The following is a 20,061-nucleotide window of genomic DNA, read 5'->3' as shown; positions in this document are numbered from 1 at the left end:
AAGGCAGTTAAATAGCTAGTAATGTGTTAATCATAGTTGTATAAAAATTTAAGTGAAAGTGAAGTCACTCAGTCGTGTCCGACTCTTTGCAACCCCATGAACTGTAGTCTACCAGGATCCTCCGTCCAAGGGATTTTTCAGGCAAGAGTACTCGAGTGGGTTGCCATTTCCTTCTCCAGGGGATCCTCCCAACCCAGGGATTGAACCCGGGTCTCCCACATTGCAGGCAGACGCTTTACTGTGTGAGCCACCAGGGAAGTCCAATAAAAATTTAAGGTGACATTTATTGGAGTAGTTTCCAATCATGTAATTTTGAGTTCTATAAATTTACTATTCAGTTCAGTTCAGTGCAGTGCAGTCGCTCAGTCGTGTCCAACTCTTTGCGACCCCATGAATCGCAATCATTGATGCTGTTCATACCACTTGAAATTACTGAATAGCCTTTTAGATCTATAAAGTGCTTTGTCATACTTATCTTACTAGAACCTTATGACAAACCCTGGAAATCATCTATACAAGCATCTGGCTTCTAGTCTACCAGTCTACTGCTATATTTCTACGCTTTCTACTTCTAATAAATAAGTGTTATGGGAAGGCAAGAGAACAATGAACTCTCAGTTTTTAAATTTATGCTGGTTTTTAAATTTATACAGGTTTTTAAATTTATACTGAATTGGTCTTCTTCAACTTGATTTTTAGAAGGGTAAGACCAACTCCACAAAATGGATGTACAAATTCTCCAACATACTTATCTCATTCACCATGGACAGACCATTCTCCTAGAAGTACATAGAGTTTTATAAGTAGTTACTGAATGGAATATTGATTTCCACTGATCTCTCATTTACTTTTAGATATTATTGGGATTTTTCTTGACCATTTCTATTTTTCAGAGGTTGAGTAATTTTCTAAATTCACATGTTAAGAGGTTGAAGGCCTTTTCATGGTTAGAATCTGGCTCATGGTGGTTTCCCTCCTGGTGGCCACTGTTTCCATTTAGGTACTCTCTGATTATTGGATTGTGGAGAATCTACAATTTCTCAATGAAGTAATACAGTAAGTATTTGTTTATGCTTCTGAAGTACTTCCTGTTTTGCTTTTTTCCATTCTCTCTATTTACATATATAAGAAGTCTGAACAATTTCCTGTTTTCCCTTAGCCTTCTTGGCTTCTTTTCATGCTTTTCCCCCCAGAGACACAGGACAGACAATTCAAGGCACTTGCAGCAGCAGCTGGTGTCACTTCACCACTTTGCCTTTTTCCATTACTTCCACACGTAAACCTAGAGTCCATACTTCTGCTTCTCCTGTATCTTGATCCAATCAGTGACTGCCACCTGTATCCTTAGGCATTTGCTTAGACAACATATGGAAGCTATTGAAGACATCTGTATTTTAATAACTGGATGGAAATAACATTCTATGAAGTTCTGGGCAAACCGTTTATAAATCTATACTGTGGACTGTATTTAATCATAACTTTTGTTTTTAAGGAAGCTTATATCACTTCTAAACATAACCAGACTTCTAACTAATCACTTTTTTTAAAACCTTACAGATACTTATGTTAAGGAAAGCTGTTTGATGAATATTACAATCTTAAAAATGAAGTTACTGCACTATAGGCAGAATCAGTTATAATTAAAGACAAAGAGGCAAGAATGTTTTGCATTAACAAGCACGAAAGACAGAAGGAAGCACAAACATGAAAAACAAAAGCAAGAATGTCTCAGAGAGCAAAGAGAAGTGCCAGAGTAACACGCAGACAGTGGAAACTGCTGGGGACTTCTTCAGTTAAGTTCCGGTGAAGAGAATGGGGAAAGGCAGGAATGCCACATTGAGTACAGAGAGAAAACACATTGCTTAGCTCCCAGTTTAGTTTCTCTCCTGTTGATGTGAATGTGCATTGACATAAAAAGAAGATAGTTTGAAGAATGAGGTGAGTAGACAATCCTCTACACCCTGAGCTGGTTGTATCAAGCTGGAGTTTTATGCTTGTTTTTAGGTTCAATATTTTATGATAACTCAAAGATCAATCAATGTATATTCACCTGTTCATCTATAAATTCATCTACTCTTCAATACTTCTCGAGCAGCTACTATATATAAGAACCTGAATTATATGCTAGAAAATATATTTATCCACTCACTCACTCATTCATGCATGCTCATCATGTACCAGGCACTGTGGATAAATCAGTTATGGTCCCAGCTATAACAGAACACACGGATATGTAAGACACTTAGAATACAGAGTAAAATTCACTGTAGTAAAAAGTCTGTAAAATATAACAAAGCATCTATGAAGCACAGAGGACAGAGTGAAAATTTTGACTGAAAGAAGGGTGTAAACTGGGCCCTAAAGAGGGAGTAATTCAGTGTATGGAAAAAGGAATGAAGGTAACACAGGCAGAAGAATGGCCTGTGCAAAGTCACTGAAGTGTAAATGTACCAACGCGCTGCATCAGGAACGAAAGACAAGTTCACCTCTCATAACAGAACCTGTTATATGAGAAGTGTTAAACTAGAATTTTTGTTGATGTATAGTTGACTTACAATATCATATTAGTTTCAAGTATACAGCAAAGTGACTCAGTTATTACATACATACATATTTTCATATTGTTTTCCATGATAGATTATTGTCAGATATTGAATGCTATTTCCTGTGCTATACAGTAAGTCCTTGTTTATCTATTTTTTGTAAAGTACTTTGATCTGTTAACCCCGTGCTCCTAATTTATCCCTCCTCCCTGACTTTCCCCCTTGGTAACCAAAAGTTTGTTTTTTTCTGTCTGTGAGTCTGTTTCTATTTTCTACATAGTGCTATTTGTATTATTTTTTAGAGTCCACATAGTGATATCAGTTAATCTATTATAAAGGAGGCAAAAAAACACGATGGAAAAAAAGGTAATCTCTTTAGTAAGTTGTTTTGGGGAAACTGAGCTGCTACATGTAAATTAATGAAATTACAACACGCCATTACACCAGATACAAAAATAAACTCAAAATGGTCTAAAAAACTAAGTACAAGGCATGACACCATGAATTTCCTAGAACAGAACACAGGCAAACATCCTCAGACATAAATCACAAAAATAAATATTTTCTTGGATCAGTAGCCTAAGGCAAAAGAAATAAAAGCAAAATGAACAAATGGGACCTAATGTAAGTTTTCTGAATAACAAAGAAACCCACAAACAAATGAAAAAATAACCTACAGAATGGTAGAAAGTATTTGCAAAGGATGCAATGACATTTGCAGTGACTGTTGTTTCAAACAGAATGGGATGTCCTTTGTGGAGTAAGATTAAACTACAGAAAATAGTCAAGCAGAGCCTGAATAAGTCAGAGATATACAGAGATAACACCTTCAAAGTCAAGTCCAATACTTCACGTTCTTTGAAAGCTAAGATCACATCATGCTAAATGCTGGACTGGATGAAGCACAAGCTGGAATCAAGATCACCCAGAGAAATATCAATAACCTCAGATATGCAGATGATACCACACTTATGGCAGAACGTGAAGAGGAACTAAAGAACCTCTTAATGAAGGTGAAAGAGGAGTGAAAAAGCTGGCTTAAAATTCAATCTTCAAATAACAAAGATCATGGCATCCGGTCCCATCACTTCATGGCAAATAGAAGGGGAAACAGTGGAAACAGTGACAGACTATTTTCTTGGACTCAAAAATCACTGCAGATGGTGACTGCAGTGATGAAATTAAAAGATGCTTGCTCCTTGGAAGAAAAGCTCTGACCAACCTAGACAGGGTATTGAAAAACAGAGACATTACTTTGCCAACAAAGGTCCATCTAGTCAAAGCTATGGTTTTTCCAGTAGTCATGTATGGGTGTGAGAGCTGGGCCATCAGGAAGCTGAGTGCCGAAGAATTGATGCTTTTGAACTATGGTGTTGGAGAAGATGCTTGAGAATCCCTTGGACATCAAGGAGATCAAACCAGTCAATCCTAAAGGAAATCAATCCTGAATATTCATTGGAAGGACTGATGCTGAAGCTGAAGCTCCAATACTTTGGCTGTCTAATCCAAAGAGCCAACTCATTAGAAAAGACCCTGATGCTGGGAAAGATTGAAGGCAGGAGGAGAAGGGAATGACAGAGGATGAGATGGCTAGATGGTATCACTGACTCAACGGACATGAGTTTGAGCAAGTTTTGGGAGATTGTGAAGGACAGGGAGGCCTGGCATGCTGCAGTCCATGGGGTCACAGAGAGTCAGACATGACTGAGCGACTGAACAACAACAAAAGGATCATATCACCATACTGTAAGAGAGCATACTAGATTTTGAGAATCCTGGAGAGGAAAACTGATTTTGACCAGGGTTCTTGGCCTTCCCCAATCAATAGAAATTAAGAGGATAGAGAAGAAATTTAGGCAAGGCTTACTTGGACCACTGCTGCGGCAAGCGGGAGTGAAAACAAATAAAATTCCTCTGTTTGCTCCCTGCGGTGGGGGCAAGCCTGTTTCCTGTATGGGGTGAAGGTAGGGGCAAGTCCAGGAGTCCAGCCAGAATTACGGCTTTAGGTGGTCTGCCCACCCCTCTGGTGGTGCTGAGTGCACGGGGCATGGGCAGTGCCCTGCTTTTCTTGGACGTGCTGTTTTTATTTCCAGTTCTTTAGAAGTGGCAGTTGGTGAGGAAGAGTGGGTAAAGGGAGGGAGGTTGTTGTTTTTCTATCTTGTTGTCCATAATTTGCCCAATTGCACAAGCATGCAGCGATTTTCAGTCCTTTTCTTTGTAATATTTGTTGCTCAAGATGTTGGTTCAGGGGCAAGCACTGCAGCAAAGGGTCCTTCCAAGCCCTTGATTATAGAATCCAGAACTTTCTCTTTACAAATGAGAAACTGAAACCTTGTGTTAGGTAGAAGTTAGGCATGAGGAGCAAGGGGAGACCTAGCCGGAAAGGATGCAAGCTGATCTCTAAACCCCATCCCAGAAACACCCAAGAGAGCTCCAGGATATACTGCAAAAATAACCACAGAGACTTTTCCAACTCCGGCACATGCACCCTAGGCACACGGTGGATACAAAATAACCACAGGGGCTTTCTCAAGTAACCTTACTGCTAGGAGCCCATTAAGAGTTCATATTCTATACATATATACATCTGATTATAACAGACTGAATTATAGGAAGATATATACAACACACTCTGCTGTTATATAACTTGCAGTTGTCAAACGGCCTTAAGCATATGACCATTTGCATTCTCTTTCTTGATTGGTGGTGGGTACAAGCTCTGTTTTGCACAGGGCACAAGTGAAAGGAGGAGACAGGACATACAAACAGGTGGAAGCCAAGAGGGATCAGGAGGACTCCTTTGGGGTCCGCCTGCTCCCATGTCTTGGGAGTTGTCTAGTAAGAAATCTGTCTGCTTGAGCTAAACTGAGCTGTAACTTGTCTGTTGTTTTAACCCTTTCATCTGTCGTTCCAAATTTTTGTTGTGATGAGACAAGAACCAAGGAAGAGAAACAAACCAATCTAACACTTGGAAAATAAATGGGGAGTTTAAGATCACCTAGCAAATCAGGGGCTCCATCTGGACTAGAATCATCTCATCTCCCTGTGTGATGGTCATCCCATCACATCACATTGCTATTCTCAGTTGAATCCAAATATATGGACACAGAATTCTCAGTGAATACACAGTGTGATAACCAAAGCACTATCTGATGTTACGGTAAAGGTGGGGGACAAGAGGCTCAAATTCTGAATTAGGGAAGGGCATGCTTTTTCCTGAGTTTTCAGAAGTAAAGATGGTGGCTTCTCCCAGCTGCACCCCTGTGAGATCTTTATCTCAACTCAGGAGAAAAATACACTGGATTAAATAAAGAAGAGGTGACCACAAGGAACCAGCATGGAGAACAATTTATCCAAAGTAAGCTTTCTTTACTTTTTAACATGGTAAGGAAATGCGTTTGTTAATGCCATCATTCACTTCATCTTATCAACAAGGAAATATACGCTTGACTACCTGCTATGGGTCTCGTGGTGAACTAAATCCATTAGGAATACAGAAGACCACATCCCTGGATTCAAGGAGCTAAAGATAATACAATGTAACATGACCAATGCTATATTCAGAAGGTAAGAGAATACTGGGGAGCAGGTACAGGTGAGCAATGCCTACCCTGGGATTGGGGGTTTCAAAGGATGGGTGTCAGCCAGGGGATGCTTTCAAGACGGTGAGAGCAGTGTGTGAAGCAGTGGATTTGGTAAATACCAGGCATACAGTGGTGTGCTATAACCATGCTATATCTATATTTCACCAGCTGACAAAATCCATATCACAGATAATCTTTGTGCATAATATGCCAGGTAGATGGATTACTGACCAGTGAAATGGCCTCTCCCCAAGAGTAAGGAGCAATGCATTTATAAAGATGGGGCAAAAGATTTTAATTGGCTTTATCCAAATTTATTGATGAGGTTAAAAATGAAAGTATAACATGAGCAAAAACTTAATGACTAATTCAGAAATTTCAGATATGAAACTTTTGTTAACTACAAATTCTATGAAACAAAGCAAAACAAGTTAGGGCTACCAATGAAAGATTTTGTAGAATATACACAAGCATCAAGTATAAGATTTCTTTTTGAGAATCTATAAAAGATCAGAGTTCTATAAAATGAAGGGCCTAAGTGACCAGAAAGAACACTTGAGTAGAAAGAGAATTTTTAGATTCAAGTCTACATGTGCCACTTATATCCATTCAATCTTGGGCAAATTTTGTTAGGATCCATTTCTCTGTCTCCAAACAGAAAGGAATGAACTAGATTCTCTTTATTAAATTCCTAGTTTAAAAATTAAACCTCAAAATACAATGGATTCAAGGATTTCAAGGATTTGATACTTACCCTTTTATCCCAAGTGCTGAGGCTCAGCAGTAGTATCAACAAATATTTCCTAACCGAATGAATCAATCAATGTTGCTTCTGTATTGGCTCCATAGTAAGCTATGACTACCATGCACAGCGCATCAGGGCAGAACAGGTAGAGAAAATGGTTTGCCACACTGGGTCCTGGTGGAAATTCCTGTTACAAGATTAGTCTCTCTTTCTTCCTTGGGAGGATGGGTATAGTCAGCAAAGGAGAAAGTGTGCTTCTTTCTATAATGTTTTAAAATTAATAAAGTAATTGAACATATTCAATGCAGAAAATAGGAAGAATGAAGCAAAAACAAAACCTCATGGTAATTCTATCACTGAGCTTCCCAGGTGTTTCAATGGTAGAGTATCCAAATGCCAATGAAGAAGACATGGGTTTTATCCCTGGGTCAGGAAGATCTCCTGGAGACGGAAATGGCAACCCACTCCATTTTATGAATACATTGTAATTTATATAACCAATTTCTTATGGTTAAGCATTTATTTCCTTTTTTCTATCAGTAAAATATGATTTAAATGTTTTGCCAATGTCTAATTTATTGTACAGGATAAATTCCTAGGCATAGAATTGTTGAAAGGATATGAACATTATTAAGGCTTTTGAATATATTTTCCTAAATAAATACCTTCCAGAAAAGATCTGCCAATTTACATTTCTTTCAGCAAAATATAAAAGTTTCCATTTCCCTGTACTCTTATCCACAATGAGTCTTATCAGTTTAAAAATCTGTATCTATTTAGTAGGCAAAAGTGTTATAATTGTATTAAGATGAACTTAATATTTCAATTTACATTTGCTTAATAACTTTAATAGTAGATAAACATTAAAAATAGGGCTGTACTGGAATTTCTGCCATACAGTGAAAAAGATAGACAAAAGACAGATACCTTATGCAAGCAAAATCATTTATTTATCTATCCATCTTGATTTATTCTTTTGTTCCATTTATTAAGTGCTTTCCTATACTGTGGATAGTTCTGAACACTGGAAAAATAAAAGGCAAAAATACATAATCCCTGCTCTCCAGATCACAGCTTAGTTAAGAAAACAAACATGTAAACTAGGTGTTATCAATACTCTAATAAAAGTATATACAAAATTTATAATAGTTCAAAAACAGGGAGAAACAGATATATCTTAAAAGTAAGCAGACCCCAAATAAGGAGTGGAACTCTCAATGAGTACAAGAGGCAGAAGAGATTTCAGAGGCAAAGAAAGGGGCTCTGATTTTTGAACATAAGGGAGAAGTTTCAATAAATCCAATCTTACAACATAAAGACCAAGGTAACTATTACCGATTCATACATTTTAAGCTCAAAAAGAATCACATTTTCCTTTATTCAGCTGGTGGCCTGTCAACTTTTTTTCAACTGTTGTGTAACATTAGACTACTTGATGTAATATCTTATGACCAATTTAAAGCATATTACCAATTAAGAAAAAAATGACTCATTAGTAAGTACATATGCAAGCAGTTAAAGCAAATGAAGCATTCATCCTTCAGGAAGCTTTTTTTTCATAAAAGTTCTGGATGGTGTACCTTGTGGTTTATCTCCTCAGTACGGCAGCAATCTTAGAAATAATGTCAGCATGAAAACCTCATGACTTATTCACCTCTGATATAACTTTAGCATCCCCTAGGAGTTTCCAACTGATCCAGAAAGTCTTTCTTCTGATCATGAGATTTGGTGGCTTCGGATATTTACTTTTCTTCCTATAAGAGTCAGCAAATCGCTGGCAGACTGCAGGGGCTGAGGTTCCAGGGCTTCCATTCTTTTCATTAATCAACACCACTTTTTCTTTGTCATTCAACAAACGTTTATTTCGAACCCACTGCATTCAAAGCACAGCATTATGTCTTACTTAGCATGTTACAAACACTTTGAAGTACAATATCAAAAAGGACAAGAATTTCACAGAAGAGGAAAAGGAAACTACAGTCATCTCAAGGCTCTACAGCCAGTAAGCAGCAAAGTGGGAACTGAGAATACAGACCTTTTCTGTTCGAGCCCAGGGCTCTTGCCACATCATGCCTTCCTTACCGGTCTCCCTGTTCCTAGCCTCTCTCCTCTCCAGCTGTCTGAAACCAAAGGACATCCACCTTTATCAAATCGTACCGACTCTGAGAAGAACTCTCACTCCTCTGAGCTCTGATAGCTTGCTCATGTCATCCAACTGGCCCTAACTCAGAAAATGCTTAGTGGGATCTCTGTCAATTACGAAAGTTTTAGCGTGTATTCAGAAGGCACTGTGTCAGGTTTTGTGAACCTACTCTGATACTATTCAAATTTAAGTTCTAGTCAGTTCTACAGACATTTCTGACAACTTGCTATTAGTGAGGCGCTATTCTAAGACATGGTTTCTTCCCTCAAGAGCCTTAGTCTAATGGGAATATAGATATGTAAAATTTTTATGTTTTCATGTGTACATTCACTCATTTACTGGCCATGTGCTACCACTGGGCACAAAAAAGATAAAATATGGCCTTTCAAGTAACTTGAAAGCAGACAGACATGTAACTGTTTTCATTCAATAAACATCTATTAAGCCCTTATTATGTATGGACATTGAGTGAGGAACACTTATGACTAACTGTCCCTGTTAACAGAGCTGTTTCCTTTAAAGATTATAATTCTCAAAAGTAGAGAGTAGGAATTAAACTCTTTTTTATATGTAATAAGGGACCACAGTGAATGAAGCCTCAGCCAGTCGTGCGTATATCAGTTGCAAATCTCTCTTGACAGTTCATACACATCACTTCATTTTAGACCAACTCTAGATACGCACATGCTAAATCGTTCAGTCAGGTCTGACTCTTTGTGACCCCATGGACTGTAGCTCGCCAGGCTCCTCTGTCCATGGAATTCTCCAGGCAAGAATACTGGAGTGGGTTGCCATTTCCTCCTCTAGGAGATCTTCCCGACCCAGGGATCGAACCCGTGTCTCTTAAGTCTCCTGCATTGGCAGGCGGGTTCTTTACCATTAGCGCCACCTGGGAAGCCATGAAGTCTAGATAAGGAACCTAAAACAGAATGATCATACACTTTATCATAAACATTTCCAATGACGCTAAAATACATCTCATCTTAATACATCCTAAAACAATGTCAGCCACATTTTTACTTTTATGCAGACAACAGAAATTTCTAGAGTCTGAGCCTTCTCATTCTATTACTTTATTCACGTTTGACAGGCCAAAATGCAAATGCGGGCACAGTAGATTTCAAAATACACAAGTGAGAGACCTAGGAGTTCCTTTGAGGTTTCTCAGAAGTGACAGCGGCAGTGCGGGTGGTGAGAGAGGACTTTTCCTGCTTCAACCAGAGCATATCAGTTTGCTCTGCTTTAAATATTGTGCTTCTAAGTGAAAGTTCTTTTGAAAAAGAATCCTGCTACTTAATTAAACAATTGTTTAAGAGAGTCAAATAATAATACATAGTATTTTGGCTTTATAATTTTTAACTATTTGTCTCAAAAAGAATAAAGAGTCCTTCCTGTAAGATCAAATTGGTCCACTTTTAAAGACAGCTACAGGAGCTAACATTGCTGAGTGCTTACTACTTGGTGTCAGTGAAGTGAAGTTGCTCAGTTGTGTCTGACTCTTTGCGACCCCATGGACTGTAGCCCACCGGGCTCCTCCGTCCATGGGATTCTCCAGGCAAGAGTACTGGAGTGAGTAGCCAGTCCCTTCTCCAGATCTTCCTGACCCAGGGTTCAAACCCAGTCTCCTGCATTTGCAGGCAGATTCTTTCCTGTCTGAGAACCATGACTTAATTCTACTATGTAATGAATGACACTAACAAACACGAATCCATCCTACCAAGTCCAACTGGTCTGCTGTCCAGATACCAAAGTAACTCATGTTTACTGTATGCATTATTTAATTTCATCCTCAAAATAATCTTACGAGGGAAGGAATATTATTCTGTTCTCGGTAAGAAAACTGAGGAACTAGCATGTAGAAGTAGGGACCCTAAAAGGTCTAGAGAGCAGGATCATGTGTGGGCAAACTTACTGGGTGAAGAGTGCCCTCATTCCAGAAAACTGTTTCACTTCAAACTTCTCAGACTGACAAGAGCCAGATTGGAGTCATCCATCTTCGCATTTTTCTTTCTTTTCCACTTCAGGGACTATAAAAAGGCTAGACCTCTATGAATGTCATTTTTTAATTAATATTTTTATTCATAGCTCTTGACCATGGGTGGAGATGAAGACTATTAGCAAGAGTGGGAGCAGATGGAGTGTTGGAATAATCTCCATAACCATTTTTGTTGTTAACAGGAGGTCTTTTCTGCAAGGAAAAAACTATGAAAAGACAATCGATTTTTCCAAAAGCCCTCTGTTTTTTTTCTTTTTCTGTCTCTTCTCATTAATTTATCCATACACTATGAACTAACTTAAGTACCAGGCACTGTGATGGGCACTTGGAAGTACCAAAAATAAATGAGTCAGGACTTCTATCACTGAAGAAACAAGATATTTAAATAAACACAAGATATTAAGTGCTATAATATGCTACACCAAAACTTATGTAAGCAGGGACTGTATTTTACTTATTTTTGTAGTCCCAACTCTTTATCACAATTGATAGCACAAAGTTAATAGCTCAATACATTTCCTGAATAAATGTTTTCATGACCAGTATTTCTTCTGACTGGCTTCAAAGTCTCTTATGTTAATGTATGTGTGGATGCTCTATATAAGATCTTAATATAACTGTAGTAAGCTACAGGTATATTTCTTGGGACTTCATGTGCAAATACATATTAATATCAACTACTGATTCTAGATTAAAATCTAGGATATTAAAATCAATCATAGGATAAAATCATAATTTTATGGTTTCCCAGGAGCTGAAAAAACATAGTAGATAGGACACTAGTCACTTGCAAGACAAACCTATCCATTAATTGGGACTGAATATAGTGAAGACATTTGGCTAAATCCATTCACAGCACCTTATAGTCTAGAGGCAAGTCTGCCCTCTAGTGCTGCTAAAACTCACAAATTCAATCAGAAGAGCAAGTTCCAACTACCAGAAAAAAAGAACTAGCATTTCAGAGATGCTTGGGGCTGGCGCCTGGGACGACCCAGAGGGATGGTACAAGGAGGGAAGAGGGGGGTTCAGGATGGGGAACACGTGTATACCTGTGGCGATTCATGTTGATGTATGGCAAAACCAATACAATATTGTAAAGTAATTAACCTCCAATTAAAATAGATAAATTTATATTAAAAAAAAGTAAAACTGTATCATCCCAAAACAGCCTCATTATGAGAATAAAATGGCATTCCCCTTTTAAATTTGCCACGTTTATATATTATTAATCTTATTTCTTAAATCTCAGCTTCCGTAACATTGTAGAAAGTAATGATTTTGTGTGTAGTAGAAAATGGTAATATTACATTTCTACTTGAAAAACCACAAAAGCTGGCTCAAATTTTCACAAATCACATATCCTCAATCCAGTCCTGTTCTCTGGCTATCCTTACTAAGATCTCACCCATCCTGACTTAAAACTAAGGTTATATACTGCAGTCACATACACATATCCAGCTCAGCTGTCCCTTTAACTTCAGACTCAAGTACCCAACTGCCTACTTGACACTTCCTGTGGGAAGTGACATCTGAAAGGCCTACCTAACATATCCAAAACTAAATTCTTGGTTTCCCCCTCAAACCTGCTCCTCTGAGTCTTCCTCACCTTAGTATCAAATATGGCTGCTTCATTCTTAGCATTCTTCAAGTCAAAAATCTTGGCACCATTCTTGCTTCTACTTTCTCATATCCCACATCCAATCCATCAGCATATACTACTGGCTTTATTCAAAGTATTTTCAGAATCTGACCACTTACTTCCACTGCCTTCATTCTAATTCAAACTACACCAACTCTCATGTAGATTACTCTCAGTCTACAGATTTTCATCTTTGCTTTAATCAGCACTCTGTTTCCCACTTCAAAGTCTAAGTCTGCAGGAAGGTCTACAACGCCCTTCAATGATTAACTAGAATCAGGCACTGGACTCCCAGGCTCTCTTAACCTCACTTCTAATCCGGCTAATAGCTTGTCTTCCTCACTACTGTCACAATGACTTCCTTGCCATTTCTTATAAATACTAAGCAGACTACTAGCTCACAACAGTAGAATTTGAAGTCCTGCCTGGAATGCTCTTCTTCTGATTATACATATGGCTTAATCATTTTCTTCAGATTTTTGCTCAGAACCACATTATCAGTGTATACACTATTTAAAATAGCAACCCTATTCTCTCTCCAGACCCTTTCTTCAACTTATTTTCCCTTAATAACATGCAACCATATGATAAACTACATATTTTATCAATTAAAAGCCAAATCCCATAAAGCTCAAAAATAATTGTCTATTCTGTGTCCTGCTGTATCCAAGCCTAAACCATACTAGATGCTTGAGATTTTCTGAAACACTGGGTTGGCCAAAAAGTTTATTCGAGCTTTTCTTCTGATACGGAAAAACCTCAATGAACTTTACGGCCAACCCAATATTTAGTTCAAGAGGAATATGAGAAAGTCAGATTAGTGGTAAAATAAAACAAAAATTTCAGCTATTCCACTTTACACAGGATGGGAAAACCTGTTTAAAAAGAACAACTAACTAGTTAATTGAACAATGGAATGGTTCAAAATTGGAAAAGGAGTATGTCAAGTACACTGTCAACCTGCTTATTTAAATTATGCAGAGTACATCATGCGAAATACCGGGCTAGATGAAGCACAGGCTGGAATAAAGATTGCCAGGAGAAATAGTAATAACCTCAGATACACAGATGACACCACTGTTATGGCAGAAAACAAAGAGGAACTAAAGAGCCTCTTGATGAAGATGAAAGAGTGAAAATCCTGACTCAAATACTCAACATTCAAAACACGAAGATCATGGCATCCAGTCCCATCAGTTCATGGCAAAGAGATGGAGAAACAATGGAAACAGTGACAGATTTTATTTTCTTGGACTCCAAAATCACTGCAGACAGTGATTGCAGCCATGAAATTAAAAGATGCTTGTTCCTTAGAAGAAAAGCTATGACAAACCTAGATAGTGTATTAAAAAGCAGAGACATTACTTTGTCGACAAAGGTCCATCTAGTCAAAGCTATGGTTTTTCTAGTAGTCGTGTATAGATGTTAAGAGTTGGACCATAAAGAAAGCTGGGCATTGAGAAATTGATGCTTCTGAACTGTGGTGTTGGAGTAGACTCTTCAGAGTCCCTTGGACAGCAAGATCAAACCAGTCCATTCTAAAGGAAATCAATCCCAAATATTCACTGGAAGGACTGATGCTGAAGCTGAAGCTCCAATACTTTGGCCACCTGATGTGAAGAACTGACTCATTGGAAAAGACCCTGATGCTGGGCAAGACTGAAAGCGGGGGGAGAAGGGGACGACATAGGATGATTGCTGAATGGCATCACTGACTCAACGGACATGAGTTTGGGCGAAGCCTGATGTGCTGCAGTCTATGGGGAAAGAGTCAGACATGACTGAGCGACTGAACAACAACAAATTGCTTTCTATTTAATTATCTAGGTATATTCATTCAACATTTACTTAGCTCTGTGGATAGGGCACTGTTTTGAAGTTCCTAACAGTACTGGTAAGTATATTATTTTACAGACAACAAAACTAAAGATGACAGAAGTAAAGTAACTTGTTTAAAATTGACATAACAAGGATGTGGCAAAGAGGAAATCAAATCAGGCTTCTCTGATGTTACTTTTATAAACTCCCTCAATATTCATAGTAGTTTCAAGAAATGATATAAATCCAAAAACAGGTAAGGTTTCTGCATTTGTAAATAAAAGTAAAAGTGCATAAACTTGCTATAAGTCATCTGATTTGTATGATAGAATAATACAAGGAAAGAACTAAAGGTGAGCTAATTGCACTTAATCTAATATTCATAAAAAATAATTTTGCTAAGTTTGGTAAGTTAGTACGTTAATAATACTAAGTCTCTAACAACAAGTTATTGAAATAATTTATCTTTCCTCTTTCACATGCACATTTCCTCTTCAAATGCAACTGATAGCAGTCATATGGAAGCAAATTCTCTTTTCACCAAAATATGTGAAGCTTTTATCCACAAGCTATTTTCTACATGAAAAAACAAATTATGGGTGATACACAATTTACTTACACACACATAGCGATTTGGGTAAAGCTGGTTTTATATATATCCATTTTGCTTATTTTTGTTAGCTTTTAAAAATAATTGTCTCATACTGGAATATTTCATAATACCCACAATTTTACTTCATACTTAAAATAATCCATCATATATGGTAGTTTTCCTTATTACTCTAAAGCTGAGAAAAACAAAATTGCAAGTGATAAAACTTCTTTGACATGATATAATTTGGGGGAAAACTAAGAAAATTTTAATGTATGTTTTACATTTGTGGACCATAGATCCATAAAATACAACAAAGCTCCAAAAAAACTGGCACTCTAAGGTAAGAATTCATACTCATGTTAAAGTCTAATCCTTTTAGTGGATGTATTTTAAAGAATATTTGACACATGATAAACCAGAACCTATGCAAAAATAAGCCATATTATAAAAGGTTTAATAAATTACAGTCAAAACACACAAAATAAAGAGAAAATGATCAAATGAACAACTGGTCTAGGAACAAAGGAAGCACAATCTGTACAGGATACAAAAGACTGTAAGGTGGACATAGCAAATTTATTGTTTATTAAGACTGGTATTTGAGAAAAAGGAAATAAATTGTGCTTTAAAAGAGCTAAAGATTTGCTTCAGTGAAGTAAAGTTCACTAGAAAAGCCTCTACAATTAAACAGTGAATTAGAAATAATTCACCTGAGGTTTGGGGCAGGAATTTACCTTTTCATAATCTGTAATCTATATAAATTTGACCATACAAGTCAGACTGTTTTTCAGGCTTCCACATTACTACTTATAGGTAACTAGGTTTATCAACAAAAAAGACCAGATCTTAAGTAACTTGTCTGGTTGTTAACAAATATTTATAAAACTATATTCATTAAAAAATTATACGATCTAGAATATTTAATAATCCAGACTAGCCTTTCCTGACAAAATCAAAGATATTTTGCTGTTATTTCTCTTTTCTCCTGAAGAGTAAATAAGCACAACCTTGAAATGTTTCCACGTAACGATTCCCAATATCACTCAAGAAATATATTATCTCAAGAAAGAGGATTCTTCTTTATGAATTCTTTAGAAGTACAATTAAGAGATAGCTTTGCCTTTTCTCTTAGTTTAACCGAGAAATGCATTTAAATTAGTAAATTAAAGTGTCTTCAACTTATTTGATGCTTTAGACATTTACTAAGCACATGAGATATGCTACAAAACTTTAGGCTATAAGAGCCTTGAGAGCCCAAACAAAACTTTATTGAATTAGGAATGATCACAACAGTTTTAAGTACCCTTCAAGAAAGCAGTTTAAAAAAAAAAATCAGTATTCTTGTTTATCAAGCTGAGTATGTAATATATTTCAAATAAATGCTTTCATAACTTCACATCATCAATTAAGGAGAAGGGACATGTTTTGACAAAGAAATCGTTAGTTCAAAGTAAAATGTTTCATTGCTAATACGCTACATTAACTAGTATGCTTTAAAATTCTACTATCCTACTCACCTCCCCACACAAAGTGATGGCATTAATATTACTAAAGATAAATTTTTGGCTCACTAGATGAAAAAGGCATTTGAATTTAAGAGAAGTACTCTTCACGGTCAATCTAACATTCCCAAGAAGGCCCTCAAATTCCAGTTTAAGAAATACTTGCGTGCAGTCAGATGCTAAGTTGTGTCTGACTCTTTGTGACCCCATGGACTGTAGCCCACCAGGCTCCTCTATCCATGGGATTCTCCAGGCAAGAATACTGGAGTGGGTTGCCATTTCCTTCTCCAGTGGATCTTCTCAACCTAGGGATCAAACCCACATCTCCTACTTGGCAGGCGGATCCTTTACCACTGAGCCACCAGGGAGCCCTTTAAGAAACACTAGAGTACCTCAAAGTAAAACTCAAGTCAACAAAACCTGTACACTACACATAAGAATATGATTATAACCAAAAATGGATTACATCAAGAATTTTACTGTAAGCAGTCAAAAAAGAAGACACTGCAAGACAATAAGAGATAACATTGCAATAAAGTCAGATAAGCCCACAACACACCATTTTCTATCTACTATTCAAACAAGTTACCTGAATAACTGGCAAGTTCCTAAAGATACTATGCCTTGTTAAAAAATTACTGGCTTTGAGGGGTTGGGGGACAACCTCTCCATCCTCTCACAGTTCAGAATCAACACCTGGCTCTTTCTTCCAGTAGTATTCCATCTGTATGTTATTCTATAAGAAGGAAGTAGTTTCTAATTATAAAGCACCAGTGAATTTTATTCCACATTAAAGGAAGTTTTACAACAGGATTCCTGGGAAGGCACTTAAAGCTAACTAGTTAAAAGAACAGCCCCAACAGAAGACTGTTTTTCATACTGCTGGCTCCTTAATATTATCCTCTTTACTTATACTACTTAACCTCTTGATCATTAGTTCCAATAAGTTAAATGATGTTCAAATACAAACTAAAAAAGAAATGACCAAAAGGGACAAGCCCACATCCTGAGATGAATGAGGCAGAGTTAAGTTTGCTTCCAAAATAAGTGAGTTATGACTCTAAGAAGGTTAGAGAATTAGAAAGAGCAAGAGGGTAAACCAAGCACGGCCTGAGTAAAACGGTGCTGTTGACTTCAGGGTAAAGTAAGTTTCATTTAAATTTCCAGATTCGAAGTCTTAAAGGAATCTTTGGATAAGTAAGCAAAGTAAATTGTTTCATATATTTTATTTCTTTAAAGGGCATCTATAATTTTTAAATGTTCCTTATAAAGACAAAACTGTTTTGTTCAGGCCATAAATTGACAACTTATTAAATTTCATTTAAATTATATATTTTAGAATTAAATAAAAATGGGCAATATTCTTCAAATTCATAAGTTGTTCCCTGAAGAGTCATATCATAAAGATTCAAATGTCTAAAAATCTAAGTGCTTTACAGTCATCCTTCAGGACCTAAAGGATACTAGTTCCAGCAGCCCCCAAGTTTACCAAAATCTGCAGATGCTCAAGCCCCATAGTTGGTCCTCTATATCCACAGGTACTGTTATCCATGGATGCAGGGTCCATATATATAGAGGGTTGATTGCATATTTACTGAAAACAAATCTGCCTATAAGCAGAACCACACAGTTCAAACCCATGTCATTCAAGGACTGACTGTACTTATAATACATTTAATACTAAAACACCATTCGTAATTCCATAACTCATGGTCAGTATGCTCAGTTCCAATAATTCAGTGATTCTAATACTTGACACAGTATTCCAGGAAAATCCTTATCAGACATTTAAGGGAAAAATTGTTTTCCATTATTATATCAGTGTTTCACAAAGTTGTACATAGTGATTTCATGAAGAAATAAAAATGGCAATCATTCTTTCTCAGTCCTTCAACCAAAAAGCAAAAAAAAGAGCGAAAACCATAAAATTGTTTAAAATGCTAATCTGCCTAAGTAATCACTACTGTAATCACTCATTAAATAAATTCACCACCAAAAACCAACCTTTACCTTAAATCCCAATAGAAATGTCCTTATTATGGAAAAGCAACCTTTTTACTTTTCTCCATATAATATAACTAGGAATTAACATTCCTGAATCTGTGACTTGACTGTCACACGGTTTTCATTTCACTGGGATATTGGATGGTTTAAGAGGAATATAAAAACAGCCCTGCTGCTAGTCCAAAAAGACAACTTTTGTGTGAATTAGAAAAAAGACTGTCCTGTCTTCAGGAAACTTCACTGCCAACAGTCAGAGAATTGTGACAATTAGCAACGTAATGTGTACCAATGTAAATGGTACCCTTGAGTTGTGTACAATTACATCCAGAGTTCTCCCATGAGTCCATATTCTTTTTCTAATATATATTTTAACTAAATCCACAACATCAGACCTAAGGTTCTCACATAACCAAAAAGAAGAAGGGGGATTGGGATGGAGTGGTCCTCAACACAACTCCCAAAATCACAAAATGATAGTTAAAAAGATCACATATATGTCACGAACAGCAATAATGATGATATACAGCTTCAATAATGGTCTTAATTTTCTCATAAGGCTAACTGATTTTGAGACAATTAATATACGAAACTTGCTCTTTCTAATATAAATAGAATTTTAAACTGATAAAATACAGAAAACATAAAATTCACATTAAGAGTATACATACGATGCCAATTTATACTTATTGACAATACTATTTAATGGTTAGAAAACAAAATAATAAGACAATAATCTTTACAACTGTAAACTTTTCAGATAGAGAATATGCATAATATGTTGGCAACTTTCACAGAAAACCACAGCTAAATTTGCCCAATATCCAGAAATGTATTTTATTAGCTGCATCAGAAATTACCCAAGAAGTCAAGGCCAATAAATATTCTTTCTGATTGTGCAGAGATGAACATATGAGCTATACCATGAGCTATATATTGCCAAACATTAAGACTGTTTAAAACCTTTAAAATTCCACAAACTTCTGGTATGACAGGCTTCTAAAATTCAAGAATTAAAATTTACAAAAATAAATACCACTCTTGACACTCAACGGACATCTTCACTTTAAGGCCTTTGTCACAAATCTGAATCTTTATTGTTCTGAAATAAATGTTATAAACATAACTCAAAACAAAAACTTCAATATTCAGTCTAAGAAGAGGTGTGGCTCAATGCCCATAACACGTAACAAGAAAACTTCCTTTAAAAAAAAAAGGAAAAAAAAAAAGTACTATGAGAAGTCTTTCGTATGAATGAAAATGCACCCTTAGGTTTTTTCCCCCTCATCTCATTAGCCTGTACACACATCAGGATCAAAAGGTTTGCATTTTCTTCACAATACTTCTTGCTATGATGCTTGACGAATTTTATGCCACTCAACAAATTCATCAAGAAGAACAGGCCCTAGAAATAAAAGAAACAACTTTTATTAGAATTCAGTGAACTTATCTCTTAAATTATATAAAACAAACTCTATGGTGACAATAGGGAACT

The 20,061-nt window shown here is 36.7% G+C and overlaps 1 protein-coding gene across 5 annotated transcripts in view; it reads right to left on the bottom strand.

Moving 5' to 3' along the window:
- Nucleotides 1–7,798: 7,798 nt before the first annotated feature.
- DCUN1D5 (defective in cullin neddylation 1 domain containing 5) overlaps nt 7,799–20,061 on the bottom strand; it is a 38,979-nt gene continuing 26,716 nt past the window's right edge. For 4 of the 5 annotated variants that reach the window (XM_015100872.4, XM_042232833.2, XM_042232832.2 and 1 more), the window contains one exon: nt 7,799–19,971. In XM_015100872.4, coding sequence (XP_014956358.3) covers nt 19,916–19,971 — 56 coding nt within the window. In that variant the 3' untranslated portion in view covers nt 7,799–19,915. The remainder of the gene's footprint in view (nt 19,972–20,061) is intronic. The other variant, XR_009596574.1, reaches the window with a different exon arrangement.

The sequence above is a fragment of the Ovis aries genome, chromosome 15, assembly GCF_016772045.2.
Source record: "Ovis aries strain OAR_USU_Benz2616 breed Rambouillet chromosome 15, ARS-UI_Ramb_v3.0, whole genome shotgun sequence".
In the NCBI taxonomy this organism is placed as follows: Eukaryota; Metazoa; Chordata; class Mammalia; order Artiodactyla; family Bovidae; genus Ovis; species Ovis aries.
Note: the sequence above shows the minus strand (reverse complement) of the source record. Positions and strands in the feature narration are given on the sequence as shown.